The sequence below is a fragment of the Rana temporaria genome, chromosome 5 (genome assembly GCF_905171775.1).
Source record: "Rana temporaria chromosome 5, aRanTem1.1, whole genome shotgun sequence".
Classification (NCBI taxonomy): domain Eukaryota; kingdom Metazoa; phylum Chordata; class Amphibia; order Anura; family Ranidae; genus Rana; species Rana temporaria.
Genome location: NC_053493.1, coordinates 60,166,029 through 60,180,239, shown reverse-complemented (window position 1 = coordinate 60,180,239; position 14,211 = coordinate 60,166,029). Strand labels below are relative to the sequence as shown.

The 14,211-nt window shown below is 48.2% G+C and overlaps 1 protein-coding gene across 1 annotated transcript in view; it reads right to left on the bottom strand.

Annotated features, from left to right (window-relative positions):
* Positions 1–14,211, bottom strand: part of LOC120940053 (integrin beta-1-A-like) — a 76,478-nt gene that overhangs the window by 60,423 nt on the left and 1,844 nt on the right. The window contains exon 2 of the mRNA XM_040352634.1: positions 12,192–12,258. Within this exon, the coding sequence (XP_040208568.1) occupies positions 12,192–12,258 (67 nt within the window). The remainder of the gene's footprint in view (positions 1–12,191; positions 12,259–14,211) is intronic.

Below are 14,211 nucleotides of genomic sequence, written 5' to 3'. Positions count from 1 at the left end.
CAGGAGTAGCAGCCGTTTGGTGATTTACTAAAGAAATACGCTGCTAGTGCAGTGTATTTCCCTAGTTACTAATGTGCTCCGTGCGCCCAGGAGAGGGTGCATTGTGCACCAGTACAGACCTGGCGCACGGCACATTAAACTGTAAATTGCGGGGGTTTGGGCGGGAGTTTATTAGGGGGGGAGGTGGGGGGATGCAGGGGAAGTGAAGTGACATGTGTTTTGAAGTGTTTGGCGGGCCGAATTGAAAGGGAAAGTGTTTTTTGAAAACAGATCCCCGTACGCTTGCACAGTGCGCCTGAACCTCGGGAGGTTCATTTGCATACTGGGCATGCGCAGAGAGAAAAGTCAGGGATTCCCGTGCGCCTTGTCAGTACGCCGTGAAAATCTTGGTAAATACCAAGCGGCGTACCCGTGAATGCGCTGCGTGACGCGGCGCACGGGAATCTCCGAGCTGTTTTCAGCCCTGAAGGGGAACTCCGCGCCAAATTTCAAACTTGAAATCGGCGCGGGTCCCCCTCCAGGGCTACATTAGGCTCTTAGGCTTGGTCCGGAACGTGAGGGGTTAAACCCGCGCCGATTCGGCGCGGGGGTCCCCCCCAGATCCAAACCAAGCCCTCATCCCAAGCATGCAGTCTGGCCCGGACAGGAATGGGGGCGGGGACGAGCGAGCGCCCCCCCCCCTCCTGAGCCGTACCAGACCGCATGCCCTCAACATGGGGGAGTGTGTGCTGTGGGGGAGGGGGGCACTGCCCCCCCACCCCACAGCACTCTTGCCCCCATGTCGATAGGGACAAGAGCCTCTTCCCGACAACCCTTGCCATTGGTTGTCGGGGTATGCGGGCGGGGCTAATCGGAATCTGCGAGCTCCCTTTAATAAGGGGGCCCCCAGATGCCGGACCCCCACCCTATGTGAATGAGTATGGGGTACATCGTACCTCTACCCATTCACATGGGGGAAATGTAAAGTAAAATAAAACACCACACACAATAAAATATTTTATTAATCAGCTCCGGAGCCCCCCCTTTCTTCTTTAGCTCTCTTAGAAGGGGGGGTTTCTTCTCTCCCGATCTTCTGCCGGGACCCTGGGCTTCGGTGATTTCTGCCGGGGGAGGGCGCCATCCCTCGGTCCTCTCCGGAGCCTTCCGCCGGATGCCCCCACCCCATTTAAGCTCTTTTTCATTAGGGAGGGGCATCCGGACTTCGGGGTCTTCTGCCGGGGGATGGCGCCTATCCCCCGGTCTTTCCGGTGCCTTCCGCCAGGGTTCCGGTCTTCCTGGTCTTCTGCCGGGGGTGCGCCAACTCCCAGGTCTTTTCTCTGCTCCCTCTTCTGCCTGGCTCCCCCGCGGAGCCAGGGCTTTCTTCCGTCTTCTTTCTTCTCTCTTCCTTCTTCTGCCTGTCTCCTCCGGGAGCACAGGGCTTGTCTGCGCTGTCCTCTCCCTTCTCTTCCATTGGATGTTGACACGACGAGGTTCCGCGCTGACATGCCGTGTCAGCGGCGGGCATGGACTTATATAGGGCAATGCCATCATGTGACCTCAACCCATGTGACATCACATTCCCTGGGCATGATGGGAATGTGATGTCACATGGGTTGAGGTCACATGGTGGCATTGCCCTATATAAGTCCATGCCCACTGCTCAGACGGCATTCCAGCGCCGGACCTCGTCGTGTCAACATCGAATGGAAGAGAAGGGAGAAGACAGCGGAGACAAGCCCTGTGCTCCGCGGAGGAGACAGGCAGAAGCGGAAGGCATCGCAGAAGCCCGGAGAGTGGCGCCCTCCGGCGGAAGACACCGTACAAGCCCGGGACCCTCCCCCAAAGGCAGGAGCCTCCCTGGTGAAGGGGGTCCCGGTGAATTACGTCGCTGAAGACGGGGGTGGGGTGCCAGTGCACCCCCCCCCGCAGAAACCGTCGTGGAAGCCCGGGACCCTCCCCCAAAGGCAGGAGCCTCCCTGGTGAAGGGGGTCCCGGTGAATTACGTCGCTGAAGACGGGGGTGGGGTGCCAGTGCACCCCCCCCCCGCAGAAACCGTCGTGGAAGCCCGGGACCCTCCCCCAAAGGCAGGAGCCTCCCTGGTGAAGGGGGTCCCGGTGAATTACGTCGCTGAAGACGGGGGTGGGGGGCCAGTGCACCCCCCCCCGCAGAAACCGTCGTGGAAGCCCGGGACCCTCCCCCAAAGGCAGGAGCCTCCCTGGTGAAGGGGGTCCCGGTGAATTACGTCGCTGAAGACGGGGGTGGGGTGCCAGTGCACCCCCCCCCGCAGAAACCGTCGTGGAAGCCCGGGACCCTCCCCCAAAGGCAGGAGCCTCCCTGGTGAAGGGGGTCCCGGTGAATTACGTCGCTGAAGACGGGGGTGGGGTGCCAGTGCACCCCCCCCCGCAGAATCCGTCGTGGAAGCCCGGGACCCTCCCCCAAAGGCAGGAGCCTCCCTGGTGAAGGGGGTCCCGGTGAATTACGTCGCTGAAGACGGGGGTGGGGTGCCAGTGCACCCCCCCCCGCAGAAACCGTCGTAGTAGCCCGGGACCCTCCCCCAAAGGCAGGAGCCTCACTGGTGAAGGGGGTTCCGGCAGAAGATGGCGAAGCCCGGGGCCTAATGGGGTGGTGGTGGGGGGCCCCGGCAGAAGACCCCCGGCTGACTAATAAATTAATTTATTCATGTGTGGTGTATTATTTTTTTCCATTTTTTTCCCCAGGTGAATGGGTAGGGGTACAATGTACCCCCATACTCATTCACATAGGGTGGGGGGCTGGAATCTGGGGACCCCTTTATTAAAGGGGTCTCTCAGATTCTGATAAGCCCTCCGCCCGCATACCCCGACAACCAACGGCCAGGGTTGTCGGGAAGAGGCTCTTGTCCCTATCGACATGGGGACAAGAGTGCTTTGGGTTGGGGGGGCAGTGCCCCCCTCCCCCACAGCACACACTCCCCCATGTTGAGGGCATGTGGTCTGGTATGGCTCAGGAGGGAGGGGGGCGCTCGCTCGTCCCCACCCCCATTCCTGTCTGACCAGACTGCGTGCCTGGGATAATGGCTTGGTTTGGATCTTGGGGGGGACCCCACGCAATTTTTTTTGCGCGGGTTTAACCCCTTATGTTCCAGACCAAGCCTAAGAGCCTGGTATGCACCTGGAGGGAACCCACCTTATTTTTTTTCCGGGGGTCTGGAGTTCCCCTTCATGAACAGCGATCTGTCATTTACACATGTCAGTCCCCCCCCCCTACAGTTAGAACACACCCAGGGAACATATTTAACCCCTCCCTCGCACCTAGTGTTAACCCCTTCCCTGCCAGTGGCATTTTTTGAGTAAGCAATGCATTTTTTACAGCACTGATCGCTAGAAAAATGCCAATGGTTCCAAAAAACTGTTCGATGTGTCCGCCATAATGTCGCAGTACCGATAAAAATCGCTGATCGCCCCAATAACTAGTTAAAACAACAACAAAAAAAAATTTGTAGACGCTATAACTTTTGCAAAAACCAAACACTAAACGCTATTTGCGATTTTTTGGAACCAAAAAGATGTAGAATACGTATCGGCCTAAACTGAGGGTTTTTTAATTTTTTTGAATATATATTTTTGGGGATATTTATTATAGCAAAAAGTAAAAATAATTTTTACATATGTGGGCGGGACTTACGCAAGTCCCGCCCACATATATAAACATCGTTCAAACCACACATGTGAGGTATTGACGCGTGCGTTAGAGCGAGAGCAATACTTTTACCACTAGACCTTCTTTGTAACTATAAACTGGTAACCTGGAAAAAAAAGAAAAAGGTCACCTATGGGGATATTCACGGAATTCATTTTGGCCCCATTGCAGGAGTGTTTCCAATAGTAAAGCGTGACATGTAAGGTATCTATTTACTCAGTGTAACATCATCTTTCACATTATCCCCAAAAATTGGGCTCACTTTTGTGTTTTGTTAATTTTTAACCACTTGAGCCCGGACCATATTTCTGGTCAATGACCGGGCAAGTTTTTGTGATTCGGCGCGGCGTCGCTTTAACTGACAATTGCGCAGTCGTGCGACGTGGCTCCCAAACAAAATTGGCAACCTTTTTTTTCACACAAATAGATTATTAAATGTGCGTGTTTACTTCTGTCTTTAACACCTCCCCTTCAGGCTGGAAAGCATCAGATCAGGGGAAACCAAAAAAAAAAAGCTCTCATTCCATTGCAGCTTGGTTCCTACATGTGTGATGAACTGAGCATGCTCAAACACTTAGAAAAAAAATATCCTTTCTTTTTAAAAGGTGAAAAACACTCATTGGATGCTCATAGAGCGTGGTTTGGGTTAATTGCAGGTGTGCCCAATTACAAGCTCACCCAAACTAGAGACTGCAATTTGGTCATGTGATTTCAATTGCTTCATTACTAGCACTGTTATAAAAAGCTTGGATCGATCAGTCCTCAGCTGCCCTCAGAAGGGGCAGGCTGGCAGAAATGCTGTTGCTAAACACAAATGTGGTTTGTTGCATGGGTTTTGTTTTATTTTGCCAATGGTTTTGGTTTATTTTTAAATGATGTTCACTTTGATGTATTTGTCTATGTGGCCTTATTTTCTGAAAAATGTGTAAAGCTATGGTTAATTAGAATTTTGAAATGTATTTTTGTTTGTTTGTCTTTTTTTGCTTTCCTTGTTTTGTTGACCAATAAAAATTACTTTAAAATTGTTAAGTTTGTCTTTTGTTACTTTTTCATGCTACATATGTTGACAGCTGCAGCTGAACTAGGTTAGGGCCTAACAAATTATGTGTGATTTTTGTCTAAGCTTCTTTCCTGGTGTGTAATCATGAAATGTTTGCCATGTTTATTCTCCCTGACTTTAAAGACAAAAACTGGTAAGTATTTTATTTATTCTGCAGTGGTCCTCAGCCCTCAAGTACCCCCGACAGGACATGTTTTGGGGATTTCTCTTATCAAGAATTGCTGTCCAGACTATTTTAAAGCACATGTGCAAGATGAAGGAAAACCTGCAAACATGGCCTGTGGGGGGGGGGGGTTTGCTATTGGTGGACAGGCTTGACGTGCTGATTTACAGCACTGTGCTTAAATCTAGCGCAAGGCAATCCTATTCAAATTGTGGGTGTTTGAGGGAAGCCAAGTGAGTGTTAGAACCCCTGCTTTGTGTTTTTTTATTTTTGTGTTGAGCTTTGTGTCCCTTTTCTTAAAATTGGCTTCACTTCCTGTCACACAGCTGAACAGGAAGTGAGGTTAAAACCCTACCAGTGTCATTTCTTGGGGACACCGGTCAATCTAACTAGTGTCCCCATTAAGCAAATTGCACTCCAGCACTGCTGTGTACACCCCAAATCATGGGTCTTCAAACTACGGCCCTCCAGTTGTTCAGGAACTACAATTCCCATCATGCCTAGTCATGTCTGTGAATGTCAGTGCATTACAAGGCCTCATGGGATGTGTAGTTCTACAACAGCTGGAGGGCCGTAGTTTGAGGATCCCTGCCCCAAATGATTATTTAGTTTGGGGTTTAGTAAAGGCAAAGCCACTCTGCAGTACAAGCATAGTTGCTGAAAATCAGAGAGGAAGCACTGATGGTTTTAACATCCAATCCTGTAGAAGCAAAGTTGTTTTGTTTTCTTCCTTGCTTTGCACTTGTAGGAGTGGATTTGCCTTTAGTAAATGGACCCCAAAGTCCAAGATCCCTAATAATTTGGGGTGTACACAGCAAAATGCTAGAGTGCAATTTACATAATGGGAAACTATTTAGATTGATCTCTGTGTCCCCAAGAAAATATATTAGTAAGGTTTTACCCTCACTTCCTGTTTGGCTATGTGACAGGAAGTGAATGAATTAGAAAGGGTGAAGACACCTCACAAATGTTGTCACTATCAGGGGTGCAGACATCCCCAAAAAAATGAGCAGATAATACTTATTTGCAAATTAATAATTTTTTAGTTAACATTGGGTGGGGTGCTCTAACACACACATTCCTACATATTAGCAACGCTCTATCCTGGCCTATTGGCATGGTTATATTTTCTTAGGGCCCTCAATAAAACTCTATGAAATTTGTGCTTAAACTAGAACCAGGGGCGGACTGACAACTCATGGGGCCCCTGGGCAATAGAAGATTATGGGGCCCCTCTGGCTTACAGATGGCCACCACGCCAGGAGGTAGTGCAGAGGCGGGCAGCTAAAATCTTGGGATATTCACATTAAAAGCATGTCATTTTCGGACATATCAGGGACAGATCTAAAAAAAACACAGATTTTTACATACTGTCCCTGGTTTTACTGAGCCTGGCAACCCGGATGGGGCCCCCTAGTGGCATGGGGCCCTCGGGCAGTGCCCGAGTGACTCAATGGTCAGTCCGCCCCTGACAAGAACTATAATCAACAAGTTTTATTTTCTTTAATTTTGGATAGAGTGAGGCAGGGTTATAGGCCCTGTCAGTTTATTTTGTATTATCTGTGTCCAATTGGGGAGATTTGCCTTCACTTCCTGCCCCATAGCCAAACAGGAAGTGAGAGAAAAACTATGCAAATTAACCACTTCCCGCCCAGCCTATGGCCGATTTACGTCCGGGAAGTGGTTACACAATCCTGACAGGACGTCCTGCAGGATTTCATGCCGCACGCGCCTGTGGGGGCACGCAGCGCGGCGATCGGTGATGCGGGGTGTCAGTCTGACACCCTGCATCTCCGATCTCGGTAAAGAGTCTCTCACGGAGACGGAGACTCTTTACCACGTGATCAGCCGTGTCCAATCACGGCTGATCACGATGTAAACAGGAAGAGCCATCGATGGCTCTTCCTCACTCGCGTCTTACAGACGCGAGTATAGGAGAGCCGATCGGCGGCTCTCCTGACAGGGGGCGTTCGCGCTGATTGTTTATCAGCGCAGCCCCCCCTCGGATCACCACACTGGACTACCAGGGATGCCCACCCTGGACCACCAGGGTGTGCAAAAACAAAAAAAATATAGAACAAAAAAACAAAAAGCATTAAAAAATAAGAAAAAAGATGCCAATCAGTGCCCACAAATGGGCACTGACTGGGAAAATCAGTGCCACCCCACAGTGCCCATCCATGCACAGTGCCCACCTGTGCCACCCATAAGTATCCATCAGTGCCACCCATAAGTGCCGCCCATAAGTATCCATCAGTGCCACCCATAAGTGCCGCCCATCTGTGCCGCCCATGAGTGCCCATCAGTGCCGCCTATGAGTGCCCATCAGTGCCGCATAGCAGCGCCGCCAATCAATGCCACCTCATCTGTGCCGTCAGTACTACCTCATCGATGTCCATCAGTGCCATCTCATCGGGGCCCATCAGTGCCGCCATATCAGTGCCCGTAATTGAAAGAGAAAAACTTATTTACAAAAAAATTAACCTAAAAAAAGAAAAAGGTTTTTTTGTTTCAAAATTTGCAGTCTTTTTTTAGTTGTTGCGCAAAAAAAAAAACGCAGAGGTGATCAAATAACAACAAAAGAAAGCTCTATTTGTGGGGGAAAAAGGACGCCAATTTTGTTTGGGTACAGTGTTGTATGACCGCGCAATTGCCATTCAAAGTGCGACAGTGTTGAAAGCTGAAAATTGGCTTGGGCGGGAAGGTGCGTAAGTGCCTGATATGGAAGTGGTTAAGGGAATCCAGTGCCCCCCCAGAACTAGTGTGTGGGTCCCCTGAAAATTACTGGGCGGGGTTATACAAAAACAGGGTGTGACCTTGACAGGAAGGGGTGGGTCATTTTTCTATTAGGAGGTGCAGATATGTAGTCAGGCCTTGGGCAGAACCAAACCTTAATATACTACTGCATATTAGGGCTTATTTAGACCGGAACCGATTTACAGCGTGTTTTTATATTGTGGGAGGAAACCCACGCAGGCACAGGGAGAACATGCAAACTCCATGCAGATGCTGTCACGGGCGGGATTCGAACCAACGACTCTTTTGCTGCTAGGTCAAAGTGCTATACACTACACCACTGTGGTGAACGAACATGATTGCAGCTGAAAGCATGAGATCTTTTTTTTTTTTTTTGCAATACCATGCTTTCCAGCCTTATTGACCCCGCCTCTCTCCATAAAGAGGACCTGTCACACACTAGTCCTATTACAAGGGATGTTTACATTCCTTGTAATAGGAAGAAAACTGATCATTTTTTTTTTATTTTTTTATTTCAGTGTAAAACATTATAAAACTAAATAAAAATAAATAAGAAAACCCCATAAAAAAAATTTAAAGCGCCCCGTCGCGACGAGCTCGCGCACAGAAGCAAACGCATACGCGAGTAGCGCCCGCATATGAAAACAGTATTCAAACCACACAAGTGAGGTATCGCCGCGATCGTTAGAGTGAGAGCAATAATTCTAGCCCTAGACCTACTCTGCAACTCAAAAAATGCAACCTGTAGAATTTTTTAAACGTCGCCTATCGAGTTTTTTAAAGGGTAAAAGTTTGACGCCATGCCACGAGCGGGCGCAATTTTTAAGCGTGACATGTTGGGTATCATTTTACTCGGCGTAACATTATCTTTCACAATATAGAAAAAAATTGGGCAAAATGTATTGTTGTCTTATTTTTTAATTCAAAAAAGTGATTTTTATCCAAAAAAAGTGCGCTTGTAAGACCGCTGCGCAAATACGGTGTGACAAAAAGTATTGCAATGACTGCCATTTTATTCCCTAGGATGTCTGCTAAAAAAAAATATATAATGTTTGGGGGTTCTGATTAATTTTCTAGCCAAAAAATTGTGATTTTCACATGAAGGAGAGAAGTGCCAGAATTAACCCGGTGGGCAAGTGGTTAAAGTACTCATGGCTATAAAGAATAGAGTCATTGCTCATTAAAAAAAAAAAAAAAAAAAAGGGGGTCCCTCCAAATTTAATTACCAGGCCCTTCAGGTCTGGAATGGATATTAAGGGGAACCCCGCCGTAAAAACCCCAAAAAAAAAAGACGTGCGGTTCCCGGCAAATATCCATTCCAGACCCTTCAGGTCTGGTGTGGATTTTAAGGGGAACTCCACCCCAAATTGAAAAAAAAAATGGCGTGGAGTCCCCCTAAAAATCCACACCAGACCCTTATCCGAGCACGTTGACCTGGCCGGCCGCAGAAAAGAGGGGGGGACAGAGTGCGGCCCCCCCTCTCTCCTGAACCGCACCAGGCCACATGCCCTCAACATGGGGAGGATGTCCCCATGTTGATGGGGACAAGGGTCTCATCCCCACAACCCTTGCCCGGTGGTTGTGGGGGTATGCGGGCGGGAGGTTTATCAGAATCTGGAAGACCCCTTTAACAAAGGGGACCCCCAGATCCTGACCCCCCCCCTGTGTGAAATGGTAATGGGGTACATTGTACCTCTACCATTTCACCCCAAAAAAAATGTCAAAGTGATAAAAATGACAGTAGCCGGTTTTTGACAAATCTTTTAATAAAATCTTCTTTTCTTCTTTCCTTCGGGGTTCTTCCGCTGCTTCTTTCTTCTCGTCCACATCTTGCCCGACGTCTTCTTCTATCTTCTCCGTCCGTCCTTCCGCCTTCTGGTCCCGCATCTTGCCCGTTGTCTTCTCCGTCCGCCTCCTCGTCCGCATCTTGGGTCTTCTGCGGTCTTCTTCTCGGTCCGCCGCCTTCTCGTCCCCTGCGTTTGAATTGTAATTGGCCGCCGTTTTCCCGCTCCTGGGACCCGCCCCCCTCTGACGCCACAAGTAAACTCCTTAGAAGGTCATGTGCGTCAGAGGGGGGCGGGGTCGCAGAGCGTCACACAGCGGGGGAATTCAATTTCAATCGCGCCGCCCGGAGAAGAAGTTCCCGCCGTGTCACACTCATGTGACCCCGCCCCCCTCTGACGCACATGACCTTCTAAGGAGTTTACTTGTGGCGTCAGAGGGGGGCGGGGTCACATGAGTGTGACACGGCGTGAACTTCTTCTCCGGGCGGCGCGATTGAAATTGAATTCCCCCGCTGTGTGACGCTCTGCGACCCCGCCCCCCTCTGACGCACATGACCTTCTAAGGAGTTTACTTGTGGCGTCAGAGGGGGGCGGGTCCCAGGAGCGGGAAAACGGCGGCCAATTACAATTCAAACGCAGGGGACGAGAAGGCGGCGGACCGAGAAGAAGACCGCAGAAGACCCAAGATGCGGACGAGGAGGCGGACGGAGAAGACAACGGGCAAGATGCGGGACCAGAAGGCGGAAGGACGGACGGAGAAGATAGAAGAAGACGTCGGGCAAGATGTGGACGAGAAGAAAGAAGCAGCGGAAGAACCCCGAAGGAAAGAAGAAAAGAAGATTTTATTAAAAGATTTGTCAAAAACCGGCTACTGTCATTTTTATCACTTTGACATTTTTTTTGGGGTGAAATGGTAGAGGTACAATGTACCCCATTACCATTTCACACAGGGGGGGGGTCAGGATCTGGGGGTCCCCTTTGTTAAAGGGGTCTTCCAGATTCTGATAAACCTCCCGCCCGCATACCCCCACAACCACCGGGCAAGGGTTGTGGGGATGAGACCCTTGTCCCCATCAACATGGGGACATCCTCCCCATGTTGAGGGCATGTGGCCTGGTGCGGTTCAGGAGAGAGGGGGGGCCGCACTCTGTCCCCCCCTCTTTTCTGCGGCCGGCCAGGTCAACGTGCTCGGATAAGGGTCTGGTGTGGATTTTTAGGGGGACTCCACGCCATTTTTTTTTTCAATTTGGGGTGGAGTTCCCCTTAAAATCCACACCAGACCTGAAGGGTCTGGAATGGATATTTGCCGGGAACCGCACGTCTTTTTTTTTTTTGGTTTTTACGGCGGGGTTCCCCTTAATATCCATTCCAGACCTGAAGGGCCTGGTAATTTAATTTGGGGGAACCCCTACACATTTTTTTGTTTGTTTTATGAATGAATCCCTTTAGAATTGTCAGAGCCGACAATTCATTATAGCCGCGTGTGAAATTTTAAATGACTTTTTTCCTTCTGAATGTCACTTTGTGCAGGGGGAGTTCTAAGTGCGGGAAAAATGCGCTATTTCACATGCTGACATTACACCCCCCCTAGGTACGAAATTTAAAGGAATATTTCACTTTTATTGTTTCACTTTAAGAATTATTAATTTCACTGCTCCCGAAAAAACGGCCGTTTTAAAAAATAAAAAAAGCATTGATACATGTTCCCTGGGGCAGGACTGAGGTCCCCAAACACTTTTTAGGACTAAACTTGCAGATTAGCCTTTAAAATGAACACTTTTGATTTCTCCCATAGACTTCTATAGGGAGTTCGGCGCGGCTTTACATATTAGTTTCAATGCGCCGGCTGCTACGCTGGTTCATGCGCCTGATTAAGCCTCCACCCGGAGTACTAATTAATGCATGAACCAGCGCAGCGCACATAGCTTAGTAAATCAGGCCCATAGTGTACATTTTTCCTAAACGTGCACCGCTTGGGAGATATTTAGTGTACGTGCAGCCAGCGACATCACTGATGCATGCGCTCAGAAAGAACGGCCACCTGTGTCATTTCTTTAGAGATCAGTGCTGTGAGTGATGTCATTGCAGCTCTGGCCATTCACAGTCCATGAACCCGGAAGCAAGACAGGTGAAGATGGGAGCACTGGAGGAGCTTTGTTTTAAGGTAAATTAAACATAATGTGTAATGTTACTAAACCTACAACAGTAAAATCAGTCTGTATATGCAGTAAAGCATGCTTGTTATACTCATGGTGGATCCTAAAGGGTTAATCCTCTGCATTGTGTAAAAAGGCTGTTCAATCCTGTTTTCTCTGATCATCTCATTCTTCCACTTGATATTTCTTGATATTTTAAGAGCCAGAGGATAGGCTGCATATGCTCAGTTTGGTGTGTATTGCTAGAATTTTTTTTTATTTTTTTGGGAGAGTGCATGTGATCAGCACAGAGCCAATCGGCACTGTCCAGACAGAAGGTCAGGGGTCCTGCATTCTCATAGGACAAGAATGAAAAGACAATGAAAGAGAGAATGAAAACTCTTCTTGCAATCTTTAACCCGACACTCAGAAGTCACAAGACTCCTATATACTGCTGATGAAAAAAGGTATTTAGCAGTTTATATTTACTAAAATAATTGCATTTTCATGTTTTGAGTACGTTGGGAGACCAGATATAATGAATGCAGGTTCCTGGGTTTAGTAACACTTTAAGGACGGCAAGGCAAAGCACCAAAATATTTTTAAAATAATTCTACACCATAAGTCATACTCACTTTGCTGAGAATTGCTGTATAAAATTGAATCAAGACACAGTCCCATGAAGATGAGTTTATACACCATCTGTAAGGAAACAGAATGCTTTCATTAGTGGCTTAAATTACTTAAATGTCTCTGAAAACTTTACATACATCAGTCCAATTTGCCAAAGATTTGTTCTTTTGGATTAACAATATATACCATGAATTGTTTAGTTCCATAATTTTTTATTAGGATTTGACATGGCATACAAAAAAAAAGGCAAGTGTGTGTGCTCACCATTACATGGCATATATGAACAGGAGGCAAACGTCAACAGTAAGCAGTTTTTAAAAGGAAAACATACCCAATATATTGTGCATAAAAAAAATAGGAAAAGGGTATACTGTAGCTTCTTACATGCCAATCTTGCAGTGTCAACACACATATATCCCTTAAAATTCTAGCCAATGAATGGGTTGGCAGTCTAATGATGGGGCTGTTCACATGGATTTACTAGCTGCAAAATAGTTAATCAAAAGGCGATATGGCGTAAGGGGTGTATGGTTTGCACCAGAGGCCATATATTGTGTAAAACAGGGGTAGGCCAACCAGTGGAATAGCGGGTTAACAAGCCCAGATCGCAGGTTGCTGACCAGCCATACCACAGCATCAGTGTTGTGAATGAAGCTGGTGGCAGAGGAAGAAAGCAGCTGTGGACCAGAGCCCCATAAGCCGATGCTTCCTCTACGGCACCGGCTTTGCCACAGGGGGGAGTCTATAGCAAAGTTCAGCTAACCCGCAGGATAGACACAGGTGCACTACGCTGCAAACACAGGTGTGGGTAGACCACAGCGCATCAGTGTGAAAGCAGTCTTAGGCCCTTTTCACACAAACAGCCCGACCAAATGGGACCCTCAATTCACCTCTACAGAGCGACAGATGTCCATTTACACCTGCCTAACTCCAATTCAAAAAACAGAAGGGAATTTGTCCCCTTCCATCTGGGCAGATCGGAGGACCTATAGAGTAGCCGTGACCTGTCATTTATCCGCTCCGCTCTTTGCGGCCCGCGACTGGTTACAAGTTGCTTAAGTGGCCCTTGCTATTCAAAAGGTTGGGCACCCCTGGTGCAAATGATGCAATATACTTAAAAAAATCTAAAAGTTGAATCTTTTACAGAAAGGTGAACTCCTGTGACTTACACATCTCTAGGAATGTTCACCCATGAAAGAAATGAGGCAGTAGATAAGAGGAGCAGAGAGTGAAATAGGAAGAAAGAGAGAGGGAAAGAAAAGAGGATACTAATAACTGTTTAAGGCTACATGTAGACTAGCCTACCCTGAATACGCAAAACACAGCAAAAGAGCAAAACACGTTTTTGCCTTGTTTTACATTTTCCCGTGGCTGTCGGTCAAAATGTTCCTAAACTGAACATAATTCTTCCGTGTTTAGGAGAGGGAGGTTTAACCTCACCTAACCGCAGCAGCTCTTAAACGCTACTAAAAGCCTATGTTACGCCGCCGCAAGTTAGAGAGGCAAGTGCAGTATTCACAAAGCACTTGCTCCATAAGTTGCGGCGGCGTAGCGTAAATTGGCCGGCGTAAGCCCGCCTAATTCAAATGTGGAAGAGGTGGGCATGTTTTATGGAAATTATTCGTGACCTTATGTAAATGACGCTTCGAGCGAACGGCGCATGCGCCGTCCGTGGACGTATCCCAGTGCGCATGCTCCAAATCACGTCGCAAAAAGTCAATGCTTTCGACGTGAACGTAACTTACGCCCAGCCCCATTCACAGATGAGTTACGCAAACGACGTAAAACGTGAAAAATTTGACGGCTGTCCGACGTCCATACTTAACATTGGCTGCACCATCTTTTTAGTGGTTTATCTTTACGCCTGAAAACCCCTTACGTAAACGGCGTATCTTTACTGCGACAGCCGTGCGTATGTTCGTGAATAGGCGTATCTTGCTGATTTACATATTCTAGGCATAAATCAGCGTACACGGCCCTAGTGGCCAGCGTAAATAGACAACTAAGTTACGATGGCATAGG